Source organism: Gymnoscopelus microlampas (assembly GCF_963454915.1).
Source record: "Gymnoscopelus microlampas genome assembly, chromosome: 21".
NCBI lineage: Eukaryota > Metazoa > Chordata > Actinopteri > Myctophiformes > Myctophidae > Gymnoscopelus > Gymnoscopelus microlampas.
The window spans coordinates 3,574,602-3,594,285 of record NC_139958.1 but is presented as its reverse complement, the minus strand read 5'-3'; the positions used below and the strand labels follow the sequence as shown (position 1 = coordinate 3,594,285).

At 41.6% G+C, this 19,684-nt stretch overlaps 1 protein-coding gene across 1 annotated transcript; it reads left to right on the top strand.

Moving 5' to 3' along the window:
• Nucleotides 1-3,820: 3,820 nt before the first annotated feature.
• LOC311037338 (solute carrier family 22 member 4-like) lies at nucleotides 3,821-19,620 on the top strand (the record flags this gene model as incomplete). Its single annotated transcript, XM_084046465.1, has 10 exons — nucleotides 3,821-4,027; nucleotides 5,937-6,119; nucleotides 6,232-6,335; nucleotides 6,600-6,754; nucleotides 7,046-7,217; nucleotides 7,618-7,744; nucleotides 9,004-9,110; nucleotides 11,713-11,927; nucleotides 12,124-12,306; nucleotides 19,547-19,620. The coding sequence occupies 10 exons, from the start codon at nucleotides 3,821-3,823 to the stop codon at nucleotides 19,618-19,620; spliced, it is 1,527 nt and encodes a 508-aa protein (XP_083902591.1).
• Nucleotides 19,621-19,684: the final 64 nt, after the last annotated feature.

Sequence of the window (19,684 nt, the reverse complement as noted above, 5' to 3'; positions counted from 1 at the left end):
AACTAACCTACCGGCAACAGGATTCAGTGGAGCAGTCCTCGTCAGACCGACTCCAACGGATTTGTTCCAATTACAGTAGTACTAGTTCTAACCAGTAAATAAATCAGGTAGAGTTCTAAGACTGTTTCACCGGACATTGAACATCACCATGGTCCATCGGTAAGAATGTATAAGGACAACTGATGGTTCCGTTTAAACCCTTTATTTGTCACAGTGTTGTGCACGCACGAGCAAGAAAGAGCAAGAGATGATGAGGCTTCGAACGGTTGTTTTTTTCATCCACACTTAATTATGGCTTGAGGGACAGAAGGCTTAGAATCTAAGCCTTTATGCCAAAAGATCCCCCATTCCCCCCCCATTCTGAATATCCATAGACGTGTTTAATATCGCGTCAAATAAGAACTGCGTTCCAAAAATAAACAAATGACCCCGCGGTGGTTTGACTCTTATGGATATGAAGCATCAACTGACGGTGAGAAAACGCTAATGTTACTTCCGCCAAGATAGTTAAATTTTCCCCAGAAACAGACTGTATCAAATATATGTGACTGACTATCATAAACGATACAGAGCCTCCTCCCTAACAATATCGCCGAGACAGTTTGTTTATTTTTGGACCACAATTCTTATATGAGACGATTCTAAGATGACCCAATGTTATTCTCCATAGAGAAATTACTTCTAATACCCAGGGGATGAACGAGTGACATCAGGACTTCTGTGCTCCATTGCTGACTAGGGGTGACTCTTTTCTACACTAACCCATTTGTTGGCCTCAATGGAAATAAGCCACTGGCCTTTATTGTGTATAATCCTTTTAAACTATGTGTGTATTCGTATTTTATTGCATTTATAGCTGTTAAATAAAAACAATCAATCAAAAAACGCGTTTCACATTATATTATTAAGTTAGGTAAATGCCTCCCTCAAGGGAAAGCATTTCATCCATTCAGAATCATTTCTAGTCCAATCCAGGGATTTTAAACCAACAACTTTGCAGTAACAGACTGGCGTGACAAACCATTAGGCAACGGTCATCATGGTGCTATAGATAGACTGCAGCTCAGCAGATTATAACACACTGAGCAATTCACTTATAAAACTTCCAACAGCCGCATGCAGCTTTCAATCAAAAAACATAAGGCGTAAGCGTAAGGTTCTGTGTGAACTTGAGTTTCATGCCTGCAGCTTGGGAAGAAATGGATGAATATGAGAATAAGCCTCCAGTCAAATACCACACAGGTCTCATCCCTCATACAAGATAAATAAATATGACATCTAGTGTAATCAACACATAATATACTATGTTGGCAAACGTTTTCATCGATATATCACAAATTACTCGAGAGCAGAGAGCAGTTAGGCTTTGGGAGCAACAGGTTTTTTGATTGAATACTTTATTAGTCAGAAATGTAAACAGCACGTGGTACTGAAAGACATTAAGGATAAAAGGATAACACAAAAAAGTCCTGGGGACTTGTTTCCATTGTGGTTCTATGTATTCAATTCATCAAGCTACTGCAACAATGAAGGTAGAATAATAATACATAGACCCAGCCCACACTAACATCTCATGTTTATGCCTCTCCTATTCTGGCTGAGGATGGATTATGTCATTTTGACTTAATCCAAACTGACCGTGTCAACCCAATGATCATTCCCTCCAAATGTCATGAGAATTCAGTAATCCATTCTCAGGCTATATTGTTTGCAGCCCTACAGGCACACAGACAGACAGATACACAGTCAGGAACCATTACAGCACCTTGCCAAGCACGCACCACACTGCAGACCAGAAAGACATATGCAAAAATAAATCATTTGACTAGAGAATGCAAAACTCTGTTCATGATCTATATCAGTAAATGGGGAATACTATGGTATATGAAAAAACAAACAAACTATCATACACTAAACTATCATCACATTCAATAAAGACCACCCAGTAGACTGAAATATGTGCAGAGTAGAAGACGCCTGCACTTCCTTAAGCCTGATGTACTATGAAATAGCAGATCTACAAGCGAACAACGTGTTGTTGGTTGCATCGTGGCACGTTGTGAGATAGTAGATCTGCCATTTTCTGTGAGCCATGATGCACACAACTAAGTATGAATCAGACATAAGGTGTTTAAATAGTTTGTTTAAGGGTTGCTTGTTTTCCTTTACTAGTCTTTAACATAATACATGGCATAGGCCACGTCTTCACATCTCATCTCATCCCTGCACGGTGTCAGGTGTCAAAGATATTTTTTATCCGGTAAACATTCAAAATTACTTTGCTTCCCAGGGCCTTAATTTGTGCCGTGGGACCCCACCCTGACTGGCACCTCTTGATACATTTACATCAGGGGTCTTCAACAGGGGGTCCGGGACCCGTAGGGGGTCCTCAGTGTTACTACAGGGGGTCCGCCAAATCTTTGTGTGATATGATTATTTTTTTTTACCTTAACCACTTGAATCCTACTAGAAGTTCGGGCCGCTACGCGGCCCGAACGTCTAGCGTGACGCGTCGTTCACTTTGCAGTGCCACCTTACAGGCACTTCACAGTGTGAGAGAGAGTTTTGTGCTCTCCTAAATCCACGGCAGGCTTTGAAAGTACCCACTTCAGAAAGAGGTGACGTGCATCACCTCTCCAATGACCAAAACCCACTATGGAAGCCGTCGAACTGGTGCGATCTGACGGCATCCTAGAATTTATAGGTAGGATGTGATGTCATATACCGTCTCATCGTGATGTCAGATTACGTCACACTGGCGTGATGTCAGATTACGTCACACTGGCTACATACGTACATACTGACAACCGACATGGCGCAGGATTCAAATTGTATATATAGATAGCATCCCTTTTCTGAGGAGAACTTTAGCCAAAAATAGCAGATCTACAAGCTCACAACGCCTCGCGAGCTTGTAGATCGGCTATTTTTTGGCAAAGAGGTATAGGAGTAGGGGGAAAAAAGAGCAGACCAAGTAAACAAAAAAGTTTAATCTGAAACACAGTTTTATACAATATAGAGGGGGGTCCCTGCTTCGTCTCTCTCTCTCAGCTAGGGGGTCCTTGGCCTGAAAACGTTGAAGACCCCTGATTTACATCCTTTTGTCATCATGCTGGTTGATAAACAAAGTAAGTAGATTAACATGTCTGACTGGGGGTCACAGGAAGGGGGATAGGTGTTTCTGCCCCTGGGTGAAACAAACCGATTTATAATGAAGTATATCATGTGATTACTGTATCTATGTTTTTCAAACGGAAGAAAGTTGGAGGTGGGATTACAATATATGTGTATATAAGTCACCGGCATTCAGAGTGTGACTGAGTTCGAGGGCTGAGGTTGTTACCATACAATTCTGTTTTGCTGAAATTGTAAGTCTTGAAACTCCTTTTGAAATCAAAAATATATCACTCATTCTTCTCAAACTGTGAACTTGTCGTTGCCTTATTTTGTCTTAGTCTTAAACTTAATCTTAATCTTATTTTGTCTTAGTCCCCATTCAGATTTCCAGCACACAGGCCCATTGTGTTCACTCTTGGTTAGGCAACAGAGTTAGAGGATGATAACACAGGAACTGTCAGAGAGGTGTCAGACACATGCTTTATTTTTTAATTAACTGTAAACCAGTTCTGCCATTGGCGTCCGCTCTCATGCCTCAAGCCGCTTCTATACCATTTCCAACAGACTGCTTATATTTCATGGGACCATTACTCCCGGTCGCATCTGACACATCACATGACTTGATGATGTATTTAGAGACAGCCAGAAGAGGAGATTCTTGAATCTTGATTATCTTCATTCTCAGACTCCTGGGTCTTTGGCCATGAAGGACTACGAGGAGACCACAGCCTTCCTTGGACAGTGGGGACGCTTCCAGCAGATTGTGTTCTTCCTGCTCTGTGCCAGCACCATTCCCAATGGCCAGAGTGCGTTCTCTGTGATCTTCCTGGCTGACACCCCCCGCCACCACTGCCTGGTTCCAGATGTCAACCTAACTGCAGAGTGGCGCACGGCCATCATCCCAGTAGAGGTGAGCACCTGACGCCAGTGTCTTGTTCTTTACGACAGTGGTTCTCAAACTTTTTCATGTCAAGGATCCCCAAAATGTATTGTATTAGTGAAAAAATTTGAAAACTGGAATATTTTCCAAATCCACACAAATATGGCACAACATATTTGCAGAAGGGGGGGGGGGGGGTCTGCGGACAAATACATATGTGTTGTTTACTTTAAACTACTGGTTTAAAAAACTTTAGGAAACAAGGCCAAATAAGCAACTACACTTTAGAAATAAGCCACAAAAAAAAACGCAACCCGCAACAACCAATATTTACAAGCAACTTACTCTACAGAAAAACAAGCCCATTGTCGCTTATAATAAGCGGACATGGCAACACTGACATACAGAGAAATAGAGAATGAATTACTTAATGTCAACAATCAATAGCGTCCTGTCTCGGTCTAGCGCATATCACGGGAGCCGTGCACGTTTTCGTGAGACGTCGGTTGAAAATTAAAACAAATGTATATATCGGGGTCTGGACTGGATAGCATCTTTAGTGAACTATCCTACAGTAATAATAATAATAATAACTTGGATTTATATAGCGCCTTTCAGAAACCCAAGGACGCTTTACAGTACACACAGTGTGTAGGCCAATCCCTGGTCGGAGATCAATCTATAGCGTGAAAACAACATATGACAGCCAATTTCAAGAAATAAGACTCCTGTAGTGTGAAATGCTTAACCATCAGATGACCCCCCCCCGACCACTTTAAAAGTCGTATAGTGCATTGGTTCTCAAAGTGGGGTCCGGGGACCCCTAGGGGTACTTGAGGGGGTTCCAGGGGGTCCCCAGCTAAATGATGGATGGGAACCAAATGGACCCTTATGGGTCTGTAACTCTGAGTGTACATTTGTACACTCTCAGAGTTAAGTTGATTTTACGATATCAATTGGGGTCTCAGGGATAGAAATGCCATTAAATGGGGGTCCGTAGCCTAATGCATGTCAAACTGGTGGTCCATGAAATTAAAATGGTTGAGAATCACTGCTAGAGAGCCGCAAAAATCTTCTCTTATGGGGGTCCGTGGCTTATCTTTTCAAATGGGGGTCCGCGGGCTAATAAGTGTCAATTTGGGGGTCCTTGACATGTAAAAGTTTGAGAACCACTGGTATACCCTGTAGTAACTCTGAGGACCCCCTAGGGGTCCCGGACCCCCTGTTGAAGACCCCTGCTGTAAACTCAAAAGGGCACTTCTGGTCAAGATGGCAAAGGGTAGGTGCTCTAGCACCACCTAGAGTCTATCTGTGCACGTCCCTGTGCAAGCGACTGTGGTGACGTTACGCCACCTACTGTACATGTGTGAGTGAGGTGGATACGTCCAGTCGTCCACTGATCCCAGGATCAGAATACCACCTGTGTGTCAGCACAGCAGCATGTCGAGCACACAAAAAAAGTGTGGTTGCACTTTACAAGAGAGTAGCCGTAGAATACAACTCTCTCTAGACGTATTTATGATTGAAAACGTCAGAATCATAAATACGCCTACGAGAGTTGTATTCTACAGCTAACGAGAGGAAAATGAGCATGCAAAGTGAATGAAATGCAGTGCAATCCTTTCGTGCAAAGGTGGTAGCACGTCGACTTTTAAGTAAATCTCTCCACCAGAGACACAAAGCCAAAGGTTCTCTGCGGCCGTTTTACTGTCTCGCCCCTAAACACAGTCGCCCCGGATCGCAACGAACGGTCTGGGGTGAGCGCTCTGCGCCTAAACAGGTGGAGAGCGTTTATTTGTTAAGGACGCCCATGCATTCTCCACTGTTGAACGTGCACCCTTTAAGTGCATATCTGCATGCACATAATTATATTGTTTATTGTGGTTAAGTTGAAATAATAGTTGTACAAGTTGTAATAGAGGTTATTATATTTGACAAGGTGGTGAACGGACTGGAGGAGCAGAGCCGATGCCACCGGTACAGACTGGACGAGGTCAGGAACCTGTCTGCTCTGGGCTACATCCCCGGTCGGGACGTGAACCTCACTGAACTGAGACAGGAGAGCTGTGTGGACGGATGGAGCTACAGCCAAGACATCTACCAGTCCACCATCGTCACAGAGGTCAGTGTGTGCGTGCGTACACAATCCATAACTTTAGTGAATACAATTGTATTTTAACCAAAGGTGCACCCAGAAGTGTCAATCTTTCTTTCTTTAAATTCTCAACCTGCAGTTTGACCTGGTATGCAGCAACCAGTGGAAGCAACCGTTCACCTCCTCAGTGTACTTACTGGGAGTTCTGTGTGGATGCTTCTTCTCTGGACAGATCTCAGACAGGTATTTGAAACCTATGGCATGATGATTTAATAATGACCCATGACACTCCGTCTTTTCAGGCTTGTGGGGAAATGGCCTGAAATATGAATGAGTACTTCACAGCCTAGAGTTGCAGTGGAGTCAAAAGTAAAATATCTGTCTTTGAAATGTAGTGGAGTGAAAGTAATCAAAAAAGTATACCAAAAAAAGACTCATAGATACAGATACTCATAACATTTAATGAAACAAAACACATGTTGGCTAATTTTGTCCCTTTTTTTAAAGGTTTGGAAGAAAGCTTGTTATGTTTGCAACCATGGCAGTCCAGATGTTTTTTACCTTTGTCCAAATCTTCTCTCCCTCGTGGACGGTGTTCTCTATCCTCTTCTTCATCGTTGCTTTGGGCCAGAACTCCAACCATATTGCTGCTCTTGTATTAGGTATGCAACAACTACTCACATGTTGAGAATGGAAGGGAATGTAACATGTAGCCTACTATTTAAGCCTGATTTATACATTGTTGTGCGACGGAGTCATGGCTGAAAATAACTGATTAACAAGCTAAAAACACGGCACAGTAGCTTGTAGATCTGCTATTTTCGGCCTGCGACTCCAGCATTAGGAATGCAATGAAATGATACATTAGACATACCGTGCACATTGATATTATTGCAAAGAGTGTCTAGGACGTTTTTATTTTGGTGTATTTTTCTCCCTCTGCTTCCCTCCAGGTACTGAGATCTTGACAGGAAACGTACGTGTCCTGTTTTTGTCTCTGGGAATGAATCTGTTCTTTACCTCTGGCTACATGATGCTGCCTCTCTTTGCTTATTTCATAAGGGACTGGAAGTATCTTCTGCTGGCTTTATCTCTGCCTGGCCTGCTCTATACACCCCTCTGGTGGTGAGTTGCAGTCATTGTAGAAGAACCAGTTTTTTTACTATTACCTGTGACAGCTCACTGTAGTATAGATGCTAATAGTTTCTTTCATTCTTTTATGAATTCAAATTCTAAAGGGTTTTTAGTTTATTTATTCTATAACTTTTTATGTTTCATTTTACAGGAGAAAAGGAACAGGTACTGAATCCTTAAAGGGATATTTCACTTTCAAACATGTTTGGGGTCATTTTTACATCTACTCAGGCTTTTGTGAGCACCCCAGAAGCTGCTTGATTCAGTATTTAGATATTTGATATTAATTTTATCTGACAGGTAAAGCCCTTCTGACTGTTTGAGCGTGAACCTCTCTCTACTGTGTTCCATAACCAAAGCGTGGACCTTCTCTCTCCTACCTGCGAGGCAGGATCATCCCAGAGTCTCCTCGATGGCTGATCTCCCAGGGAAGGATAGAGGAGGCTGAGGCCGTACTGAGAGAAGCTGCTAAGAAGAACAACGTAGAGGCTCCGAAGGTCATCCTTGAAGGTTATGATGTAAGTTGACTTTAAGTCATACTGTTTAACCTTTTCAATTACATTTATTTCTAATATATAATAATTCTTCATGCACTTGCATATTTTTCACAATAACCATTCCACATACATGTGTTGTTTGAACACTTCCCTAAACACTATAAAATACTATTTGTAATCCCAATGTTCTGGCCCCAACACTGTGAATCACATTTCTGACATATGCTGTAATGACCACGTAGCTACCAGATTTGTCACCAAAAATACTTCAAAAAGCATTGTGACGTTTTGGAGTGCACGGCTTGAAGCCTAATATACACAGTATAAAGGGCCATGCATACTTGTACAATTTTGAGGTGTTTTTACTTCTGTGGAGTATTTCCAATTTTCAATACTTTTACTTCTACTCCACTACATCTCAGAGGAAAATATTGTACTTTTATTTTTAGATTTGTATTACTAATAGGGCTGGGACTTGATTAAAGAAATTAATCTAATTAATTAGAGGCTTTGTAATTAATTAATCGAAATGAATCGAATGTTTAATCGCATATCAATATTTGACCTGAGAAGCAATTTCTTTTCAGTTAAAACAGATTTTGGTATATGAGTGAATCAATGAGTGAATACATACGTTTAAGCAACAAAAAATAGTTCTGCACACAACCGTGTTTTTATCCACGCTTCCATCAGAGAGTTTTTTAAATCTAAATTTCCCATCCACTGGGCCAAGCAAAGCAGTCTGATCGGCTTCTTGTCCCATTGCGTGCACTGGGGTGTGTTGGCTGTTGGTTGGTGCACTGGTATGATCGGTACGCCTGAAACTCGTCCTGTGGTGCATAAACTAAGCGTGATTAAAATGCAATTATTTTTTTTAATCGCGTTAATTTTCTGTAATTAATTAATCTAAATTAATCAGTTAAAGTCCCAGCCCTAATTACTAAACATAACATTAACCACTTAAGCTCCATCTATATTTAGGCTATTTGAAAATAGCCAATCCACAAGCTCACAACGCGCCGCGATGCAACGCGTTGTGAATTTGTAGATCTGCCATTTTCAAAAGATTTTATACATTTTGAAAACTTGAAATGGGACAGTCTGCATAATGAGTATTTTTACTTTTGTTACTTTAAGTACATTTTGATGCCAATACTTTTATAATTTTACTCGAGTAAATGTAGAATTCCAGACTTTTACTTTTAACTGAGTATTTCTACATTGTATTGATACTTTTACTTAAGTAAAATATTTGAGTACTTTTTCCGCCACTGCTGCAGAGTGACATGGCAAAGGACAGATGTGACCCAGAGGAGCGTCACAGCGTTCTAGACCTGCTAAGGTTCACCAAAACCAGAACCACAACACTCATACTCTTCCTAGTGTGGTGAGTATCCACAGGTTGTTTTGCACTCACCTTATCACACATACTGTAGCAGGGTATGTCTATAAGTATGTGCTTCTTTTGCATGTCTGCTATTTTCAAAAGAATTTCGAAAACTTTGAAATGGGACATTCTGCATAATGGGTGCTTTCTACTTTTGGTAATACTACTACTAATAATACCAATACTTTTGTACTTTTTTAATTCCGGACTTTTACTTGTAACACAGTATTTATACATTGCAGTTTTGATACTTTTACTTAAGTAACACATTTTGAGTATTTTTCCACCACTGAGTATGTGTCACCTGTCTCAGAGTGGGTCACCGTGTGTGTGTATTCAGACACTCTTGTGATCGATGGTAGCAAAGGGAAAAGGGAGGGTGCCTTTTGTCTGTGTGAATATGTGAGCACACGTCAGTGGGGATTAAGGTTTAATATTTTCCGGGAAATAGATCATTTAATTCACGGGAATTTTCAGACCTTTTCCCGGGCTTCCCGGGAATTCCCATTAAAGGGTAAAAAAAAAGTGCCCACTAAAATGCATTTATATGTAGATACTTAAATAGCCAATTTTACATTGAGGTTCCCAGATGTCCCTATTGTGCCCACCTATCCTGTATTCCTAGTAAGCATTGACATATCTATTTGCTATTAAATATGCAAGAAAATGATCAGATTTATCAGATTTAGAACAAGATGTTCCATACCATATATATTGGGAGATGCTTGGGGTAGTCACCTGTGTGACACCGGCACTGCTGCTGCAGTGTTCTGTGTTTCTGACGTGACGTTACGTTACGGGACTGTTTGCTCTTGTTTTGGGGATTCTGTTTGATCAGACAGACCACCATGTGTTGTGCCGTTAACCGTAACGCATTAACTTTAGCGCGCATGTTGTATATTCCAGACATAATCATACATAAAAATGGGCCAGAACTTGACTTATTTAATTCTTACAAGCAAAAGGATAAAATTAACTAAAGGCCTGACCATTTGCTTGGATAGACGGCCCCAGTAACAAAATGGGTGTTTGGGGAGACAGAGGCAAACACCTCGCCTTGGTTAACAAAAGAGACTTGTATTTACACCAGGAAGAGAAGCTTTTGTCTTATTGTGATCATCTCCTTTGAAGCTCTCTCCTCCTGTGAATCTATTTAGCATAGGTCTACCTGTTTGAATGGCCTTTCAGGAACTGTGTCCAAAAGCCAGCATATGCTACAAACTTATTCAAATCACTTGGATAAAGCACAAAGCTACTTTGATTGTGTAACTACTATCTTTGGTGAAAACATATACTGAAGTAAAATGAACAAAGTCTTTAACTATGGCCTGTGTAATTTTAACTAAAGTAGAAGCCAGGAGAAGTAAAAAGTATCCACTCTGAATTGATTTCTGCGTTATTAAAAGCCTCATTGAGTGACTATTGTTTACAGATGAATGGGGACATGATTCTTGGTATCATTTTAAAGTGGATAATGTGCAAAGTATTAATCTCATAATGAAACTTAATTGTGAAATATGGTTCTGTACTGAAAGCAGATTATTGTTGAATTGATTCCCATGTACTGTGTGACCCTATTAGTATGCGCAGTTGGCTGTCCGCTCGGCCACGACGGATCAGCCTGTGATTGGTTGAAATGAGGACAGGAGGAGCGCTGACAGTAGAGAGCGCATTTTCAAATCTAGAGTATAAATGCTTGTAACCTTGTGTGCGGCAGTGTGCTGCTATTTCTGGACTCTCTGCAGTTACCTTTGCTGCTCCTGGTCGACAAATAAAGACTTAGGAGAAACCTTATTTCCACGGATCAGTCTCTCTTTGTTCTGCAAACCCACTAAAGGCTTGCGTTCTTTCCACGTTATTTTATCCACGGTGTGTTTACACAAAAGATACTTTACGTGTTTTCTCTTCAGTTCTGGAGATGAGGTGTAGTTCGTAGGCTTACTAAGCTATCATCGGTCTAAATACCCAGGCGCTGCGCTGGTATTCGTGGCTACACGCTCGCCCCAAAACACAGTCGCCCCGGGGCAAATCTGGCGGTATTCACCTGGTATTCCTAAACGTAACCTTAGTAAACTATGCCTAAACTAAACCTAACCTTATTCCTAAATGTAACCTCAGTAAAACGGTGCCAACAACTAACTTTACACTTAACCTCAGTAAAACTATATTCCTAACCTTATCCTCAGTAAAACTATATTCCTAACCTTATCCTCAGTAAAACAAGAATACAAGAACCACTTGTTTGCGAAAGAAATGGGGGTGACGTGTTTTGGGGCAAGTCTTCCGTTTACCATTCACCCGACACTGCGCAGCAGCACAGATCTAGCGGCGCAGACTGAACATATGGCAGAGGAGGTCCAACCTGAGTCCTACGACTCCTAAGACAAACTTTCATTTGGTTCATTACTGTTAAATTCACTAATTCAGTGCGTCCCAAATTGGTTCAAAACGGGACGATGGGACCCTGCCCTGGATACCGGGAATCCCGGTATTAAACCCTAGTGGGGATGAATGTTTGACCTGCGAAAATGTATCACTAATTTTACTTTTTTTTTTTTCAAATGGGACAAAGACTGTTGTTGTGTGTGTGTGTCCCTCCCAGGTTCACTATAAACACTGGCTACTTTGCTCTGTCCCTGAACACATCCCGTCTTCACGGCGACCGCTTTCTCAACTGTTTCTTCTCGGCAGCCGTGGGTTTACCGGCGTCCTTCTCCAGCTGGCTGGCGCTGCAGTATCTTCCCAGGCGGCTGACTGTGGCAATCTGTCTGGTTCTCGGGGGAGGAATGCTGTACTGCATTCAGCTGGTGCCTCAAGGTGACTGTAGGGACTTTATCATAGGAAACTAATGAATGTTAGAAGTTACAAGACTACTCCTTCTCAGTCTAAAGATGAAACAAAATGTCATCCTTTACATACATGCATAAATATAATACACACATACAACATATCTAAATAGATAGATACATGCATCTATTCTACTTTGTTCTCTTCTATTCTTCTGTTTTCTTAGGTCTACCTGACCTGTCCATAGCACTGGAGATGCTGGGTAAATTGTGCATCTCCACCAGTTTCCAAACTATTTTTGCCTACACCGGAGAGCTGTACCCAACAGTCATCAGAAACACAGCTGTTGGCACCTGTTCCATGGTTTCCAAAGTGGGCGGTGTCGTGGCTCCTTATGTCATGCAGCTGAGTATGTTTATGTTTATATAGATATGCAATGTCAACTTCTACTTGAAAATGTATTGATATAAATGTGTGGGAACCCTGTGTAGTGCTGCTGCAGGGAGCATCCCCAAGAGTAGAAGCTTACCACCAAGTCAAACTATAATTGCTATCTCCATATGCAATAATTAGTTACTTAATTAGGCGTTTCCTGACAAGTATGGTACTTCAACACTACTTCGAACTATCATGCACATGCTGCATACTAAACTATTAAGTAATTAAAATGTGCTCTTCTCCATATGCAGGTATATACTACAAGTATCTACCATATATATTGCTGGGTTCTCTGGCTCTTCTGTCTGCCCTGGCCACTCTCTTCCTTCCAGAGACCTTTGGTCGACCTTTGCCTGAAACTATCCAGCAGATGCCTGTGAGAGAAAGGTATGCTCCTGGGAGAATTACCAGTGTTGATCTTGGAGATAAAGATAGGACATTTGTCCTACTTTTTTGGGCATGTTTTTAGGCCGAAATTATTTGTTCTTAAATGTTCAAAAAAATAGCAACAATGGCCAATCTACAAGCTTGTACATCTGCAAGTTATGCAATTTTTCCTACGACGAATAGGGCTTTTGTAGTTATCTGCATTTATGCACAACACTAATCCTATGCCTTTTCTTTGCCAGGATAAAGTGTGCATGTTTCGTCATTACAGAGGATGAGACCCCATCTGTGCCCCATCTACAATATCGACAAAAGTCTACAAAATGTTAATGTTTGTACATTTCTGTATATTTTCAAACATACATTTATTTTACTAGTATTGTTTACGAGACATTGAGGAGTAATGAAAAACAGGTGTGCCAGTGCTACTGGGTTTACTGATCAAAGAGTAAACTAAGTAGTTAACTAGTGGTGTGTGCTGATTGGGGATTTCTCAATTGGAAAAGTGGGGAGAGGAGAGTGATTATACAAGAGGGGGATGATTGCTGAAATATGTCAATTAATTACTTTAAAATAAACAACATTAAAAAAGTATTTAACAAAAAACAGACAGTAATGTTATGAATGTGAGTCTAATATGAGCACAGCTCCTAACTGAATGCACTGTATCGCAGAAGAAGTCTTGCTTTCACAATGTCTCGTTGATGCTTTCTTCTTCTCCTGTAGTCTGAGGGAGGCTCTGTAAACAGTTTTAAAACACAGCTCAAGACTTATTTCTTTACTCTTGCTTTTGGTTGATTTTTTCTCTCCTAAATCTCTGTGTTGTTATTCATGTCTTTACTGTTGTGCTCACCGCCTCACTGTCTGTTATGTATTGTTTTAGCCATACGTTTTATGCCATTGTTTTTTGCATTTATGTCATGAAAGGTGCTATATAAATAAAGTGTATTATTATACAGTTTATTATGCATCGCAATAAATACCAAGCAATGATTATGGCCTCTTATTATTAAATAGAAACATGTTCACAGTTTTTGTGTGAATTACACTTTTTTACATGTAGCCCATTAATTAGCTCATGCCCTTAGCCTTATTTTAATACATAGAATTTAAGTCATTCTAAAACAGTTGACTACGTTATAGAGCAGGATCCAGCGGCTAGCGCCGCTAAAAATATTCCGTTATTTTACTTGTGTCACATGTATTTGAAACAATAACCTGGATGAAGACCACCTGAAAATAAAATATTAAACTAAATCTATTTTTTAAATGTCTTTCTGTGGGGGAAGTCAAGCTTTTCTTTTTACCCCATTTCCACAAAATATACTGTATCTTCCAGTCATTACCAGTACTATTTTACCCCGGTAAGAATACGACGTGACAGAGAAATACAGCCTCACCCAGGGAAGAGCTGCATGTGAGCGATGGTGTCAGGGAGCAGGATCGGCTTAAGCTGAATTCCAATACCCAAAATCTCGGCCACTCGCTCACTCCCACTCGGTCACTCCAGCGTGACCCGGAAATAGTTTTAAACTGATAAAGTAACTGAAAAGACTGCAACAAGCCATTGGCTTTATCACGTTGTATGATATAAAACATAATACAATTATGTACATTGTAATATATTGTGCACACTTCTTCTGTCTCAAAAGCTGATAATTTCTCTCCGTGCTTGCCTCAATGCACAGACTACTATAAATGACTGTGACAAAGATGATGTTATTTATTATGATAATAATGTATTATATTTATATGTGGGCTGAATATGATGTAATTCAGAGGCAGACATACTCTGTTATATACAGTGGGTTCTGGGGACTGTACGAGCAAAAAGAGGGACGGGTCAGGATTTTATTCATAAATGTGCTCATCCTGGCGCTTCATTCACTATTTCAGGAATAAATGGCTTTGCACAACAATGTTAACTATGAAGATAACGATGTGGCCATCATCCACATTGATGAATTGTCAATTCTTATATTCTGTATAATTCTTTTTTTTTTTTTTAATAATAATTTTTATCCCGCGATATTTGTAACCCATTTTTTTCACCCGGTGCCAATTTCCTAAGTGGTCCTGGGCACTACACCAGCCCTACACCAGCGTTAGACCAGTCCCCCACAGCCTGGGGAGGCCAGGGCCGAGCTCATGCTTCCTTCAGTGCATGAGAGCCAACTGACCTTCTTGTCACCTGACAGGGGGGAGTTTCTCTGGTTGGACATAGCGCGTGGAAGGAACACGTTATTCCAACCAGTTCCCTTCTCCTCCATCAGGCGCCCCGGCTGTCATGGGGGAGGCGGTATAGTGACCAGGATTACTACATGTTTTTGTGAGGGTATTAACTACCCTGGGAGACACGGGGAGAACATGCAAACTCCACACAGAGTGGGCCCTTTCGCCAACCCCACCTAGGGTATGGGCGCTGCTGACGCGGAGGAGAAGACACGCCCCCAGCGCCCACAGCGTCCCCGGAGGGAATCGAACCCAGGACCTTCTTGCTGTGAGGCGACAGCACTACCGACTGCGCCACCGTGCCCCCTAATTGTGTATAATTCTACACCTGCATATTATTCTATGCATGTATATCCACGGCTCTGGTCCAGCTGTATGAAACGTCATAAGTGATCGCGGAATTTGCTGTCGCTTTGAAATGACGCTAGAGTGCGTTCCGATCCTATTAGGCCAACGGGTGGACCACTCACTCCGTCCTTTAATTTACCACTCCGGCATTTAATCCTCTCCTCCTCGCAGGGGCGGGGCTTAGGCGCGAGTGGAGGACGCGAGGAGAGTGAGCGAGTGACCGAGTTTGAGGGATTGGAATTCAGAAAGAAGAGGAGAGTGAAACTAACAGCTTGGGTGTGAAGGCTGTACTCACTGCACCATAATGTAACAATAAATCGCATGCCAGCGTGGCTTCATGAAGGTTATGACTCAAAAAGGTGATGCGGCTAAAATGGAAGATGATCAGTGTCTATTACACTGATCATCTTCCATTTTAGCCGCATCACCTTTTTGAGAGTAATGTAGGCCTGATTCAGCATAAAAGAAAGTGTCAAAACTGAAACATTTTCTGTCTAAAGCAGCACTGACTTTGTGATATGATAATGGTCTGTGTGCTCCTTCTTGTATTGTTATACTATGAGGTGCATTGATACATATTGTAGCATGATGAGCCATTCATGTTTTTTGAGCTAGATATAACTTGCATTATTATTTTTGAACACTTGGTGGCAGTCATTGGCTGCACAGGGGGTTGTATATGTAGGGACACAGGTGACAGTAGAGTGACAGTGAGGTCACACAGTTTTGTCACCTGACCAGCACAGAGCAACATGCTACAACATAACCTGGTATGTTCATCTATTTGTACAACTATGTCAACAAACAACAACAAACTAAACTGTAAATAAAGACTCTGATGTACTGGGTCTGTGTAAGATGACCTGTGCATTAAAGACAATGGGGAAAAGGAAGGACACTCTAAAAAGTTGAGAAATCACCATCACACACACCAGTAAGTCTACCTTGGACTTCTTAGGATAACTGCAGTATCAGCTAGGCCTACAGGTAGGAATATTCCATGAAATGGAGCTGAATTTGATAAATAATTACACTATCAAAAGCAATTTAAAGTGAAGTTCAATTATTTCAAGTTTTAAATGCACATTGTCCCTGTCAAATAAACTGTCAAACTAAATGTACCAACAGTACATTACATTACATTACAGTCATTTAGCAGACGCTTTTATCCAAAGTGACTTACAATAAGTGCATTCAACATAGGTAGGGAACGAAACTACTAATCACCAGAAGTCTTAAGTGCATTTTCTGCAAAAACAAGCAACCAAGAGTACCACTACAGTAGAGTAGAGTAGAGTATACCTAGCGCTAAGGTAGAAGTGCAATATATCAGCTACCTACTTTCATAAACAGATGAGACAAAATAGCAAAATCAAATGAGCAAGAGCTAAAACAAATAAGTGTATTGACTAAACAAGATCCAATAAAACAATACAACAATAAAACAAGAGTTCGTACAACTAGTTAACAAGTAGGCCAGGCAAAGAGGAAGGGTAGTGTTTCCTGAAGAGGTGGGTTTTCAGCCTGCGGTGACTCTGCTGTCCTGACATCAGTGGGAAGTTCATTGGCCAGAACAGAAAAAAAGTTGTGACAACAGTAGATGTCTGTGTTTACTAATGTCTGTTACTTGAAAGCACGGCGTCAGAGAAAAAGATAAATCATCGTCCAAAATATACAGACAGTGATGACAATCTGACAAATGTCATCGTCCACTGTTGAGTATAATAACATTTAATGTATAATTCTTCGTATACAATACAATGATATGACTGTCCATTAATGCTTAAAAGTATATTTGATCTATAGGTGACAGGCTGCCCCCCTTTTCCTGTTGCATCAACAAAGTTAAAGTCCAATTAGGACACGGTGGTACTCACTGCTTGTGAGTATTGATAATAATTTATGAACTATGTTAATGATTTATTCGGTGTATGCAACATGAAAGTAGTTTAAGCCTCATTTATGTGTTTCAGGCTCTGAAAATTCAGCCTCGTCAGCCCGGTTGAGCGTGCTGGCAGAACACAGGGCTGGGAAACGTCTACACCCAGTGAGTATTGATCACATCAAACCAGTCACATTTTACAGGTCATCATGGTGCTAGACTGCAGCTCAGCAGATAATAATAACACACTGAGCAATTCACAATTATTTAACTTTATTACCCACCACTCCAACAGCCGCAAGCAGCTATCAATCACCTTTATGGAACCAATTAAGGTTCTGTGTGAACTTGAGTTTCATGCCTGCAAGCTTGGGGAAAGATTTATGAATACGAGAATAAGCCTCCATCCAAGTACCGCACAGGTGTCATAAATATTGTAGATAAATATGACATCTAGTGTAATCAACACATAATATACTATGTTGGCAAGAGCTGTGGCGTGCACACACATTTTGAGGGGCAGGCGCTCAAGTAAATTATACTTTTTTTTGTTTACTTGATCTGCTCTTTTTTCCCTCTACACCTATACCGTTTTGCCAAAAATAGCAGATCTACAAGCCCACAACGCCTCGCAGCGAGGCGTTGTGGGCTTGTAGATCGGCTATTTTTGGCAAAAGTTCTCCTCAGAAAAGGGATGCTAGGTTTCGAGTGGTTATGGTAAAAAGAGAAATCATATCACATAAAGATTTGGCGGACCCCCTGTAGTAACTCTGAGGACCCCCTAGGGTCCCGGACCCCCTGTTGAAGACCCCTGCTGTAAACTTTTTTTCAAAAGGGCACTTCTGGTCAAGAGGGCAAAGGGCAGGTGCTCTAGCGCCACCTAGAGTCTATCTGTGCACGTCCCTGGGCAAGAGGGAGTTAGGCTGTGATTTCTTCATGACAGGTTCATAAATTGGACCAATGCAATGTTTTGATCAATAACAAACCTAGAATTCAACAGCAACCTCTACAGCTTTTTTTTGATTGAATAGTTTATTAGTCAGAAATGTAAACAGCACGTGGTGCTGCAAGACATTAAAGGATAAAAGGATAAAACTAAAAACCTATCATACACTAAACCAGTAGTTTTCAACCAGTGGTCCGGGGACCACCAGTGGTCCTTCAGGGGGTTCTAAGGGGTCCCCAGCTAAATGATAGATATTTAGGAACCAAATGGACCCTTATCATAAGGGTCTTATGCGCCTGTAACTCAGAGAGTGTACAAATGGAACCAAATGGACCCGTTAGGGTCCATTTGGTTTGATTTTACAATATAAATATATAAGTTTGATTTTACAATATAAATTAGGGTCCCAGAGATAGAAATACCATTAAATGGGGGTCCGTAGCCCTAATGCATGTCAAACTGGGGGTCCTTGAAATGAAAATGGTTGAGAATCACTGCGAGAGCCGTAAAAATCTACTCTTATGGGGGTCCCTGGCATATCTTTTCAAATGGGTGGCCCGCAGGCTAATAAGTGTCAATTTGGGGGTCCTTCACGTGAAAAGGGTTGAAAACCACAGCACTAAACTATCATCACATTCAATAAAGACCACCCAGTAGACTGAAATATGTGCAGAGTATTTGCAGAATGCTAATGTGTTATCAACGGAAAGACACAACGCGTTGTGAGCTTGTAGATCTGCTATTTGAAAATATTTAGTACTTTTACTTTTGGTACTTTAAGTACATTTTGATACCAACACTTTTGTAGTTTTACTCAAGTAAATCTTGAATTCTGGACTTTTCCTTGTAACAGAGTATTTTTTATATTGCAGTATTAGTACTTTTACTTAAGTAAAGAATTTGAGTACTCATTCCACCACTGCTCGTTGGATCCGGGCCGGCGGTGTGTGGTTCAACCCCCTCCCCCCACCCCACCCTCCGGGTCCCTGGGTCGCTACCTGGGCCAACTGCGGCCCAAAAACCTGAAAAAAAAACACACCAGAGAGGCCTAGGGCTCTTGGCCCCTCCCTTGCGTGAAATTTTGGATCGGGGGAGAAGGGCCAACTGGTGCCATATAGGGATAGGTAGGGACCATGCCCGGGCGTGAGGCACCTTCCTGGGGGGGCGTCCCTGTGCCACGCGGGGCCAAGGTCCTGGAGCTTTTTGAAAAACATTTTACGGCCCCCAGGTCGTAAAAATGTATGACCTGTGGGGAGGGGCCAACTGGTGCCATGGGGTATGCATGGAACATTCGCAGCACAAGGCTCCTTCCTAGGGCCGTGTGAGGGCCGTGTGGGGGCCAGATCCTGATTCTTTTTGAAAATTCTGAAAATCGCACTGTGTGTTTGTACATTCTTGTCAATCTGTGCTTTTCAGCTTCCAAAAACGGCCACCGCTCCGGGGCCGTGGGTCGCCGAGGGCCAGCGACGAGATCGTTGGATCCGGGTTAAGGGTGCACACGCGGCGGTGCCCCACCCTCCCTGGGTTGCTGCCCGGGCCAACTGCACCCCGAAA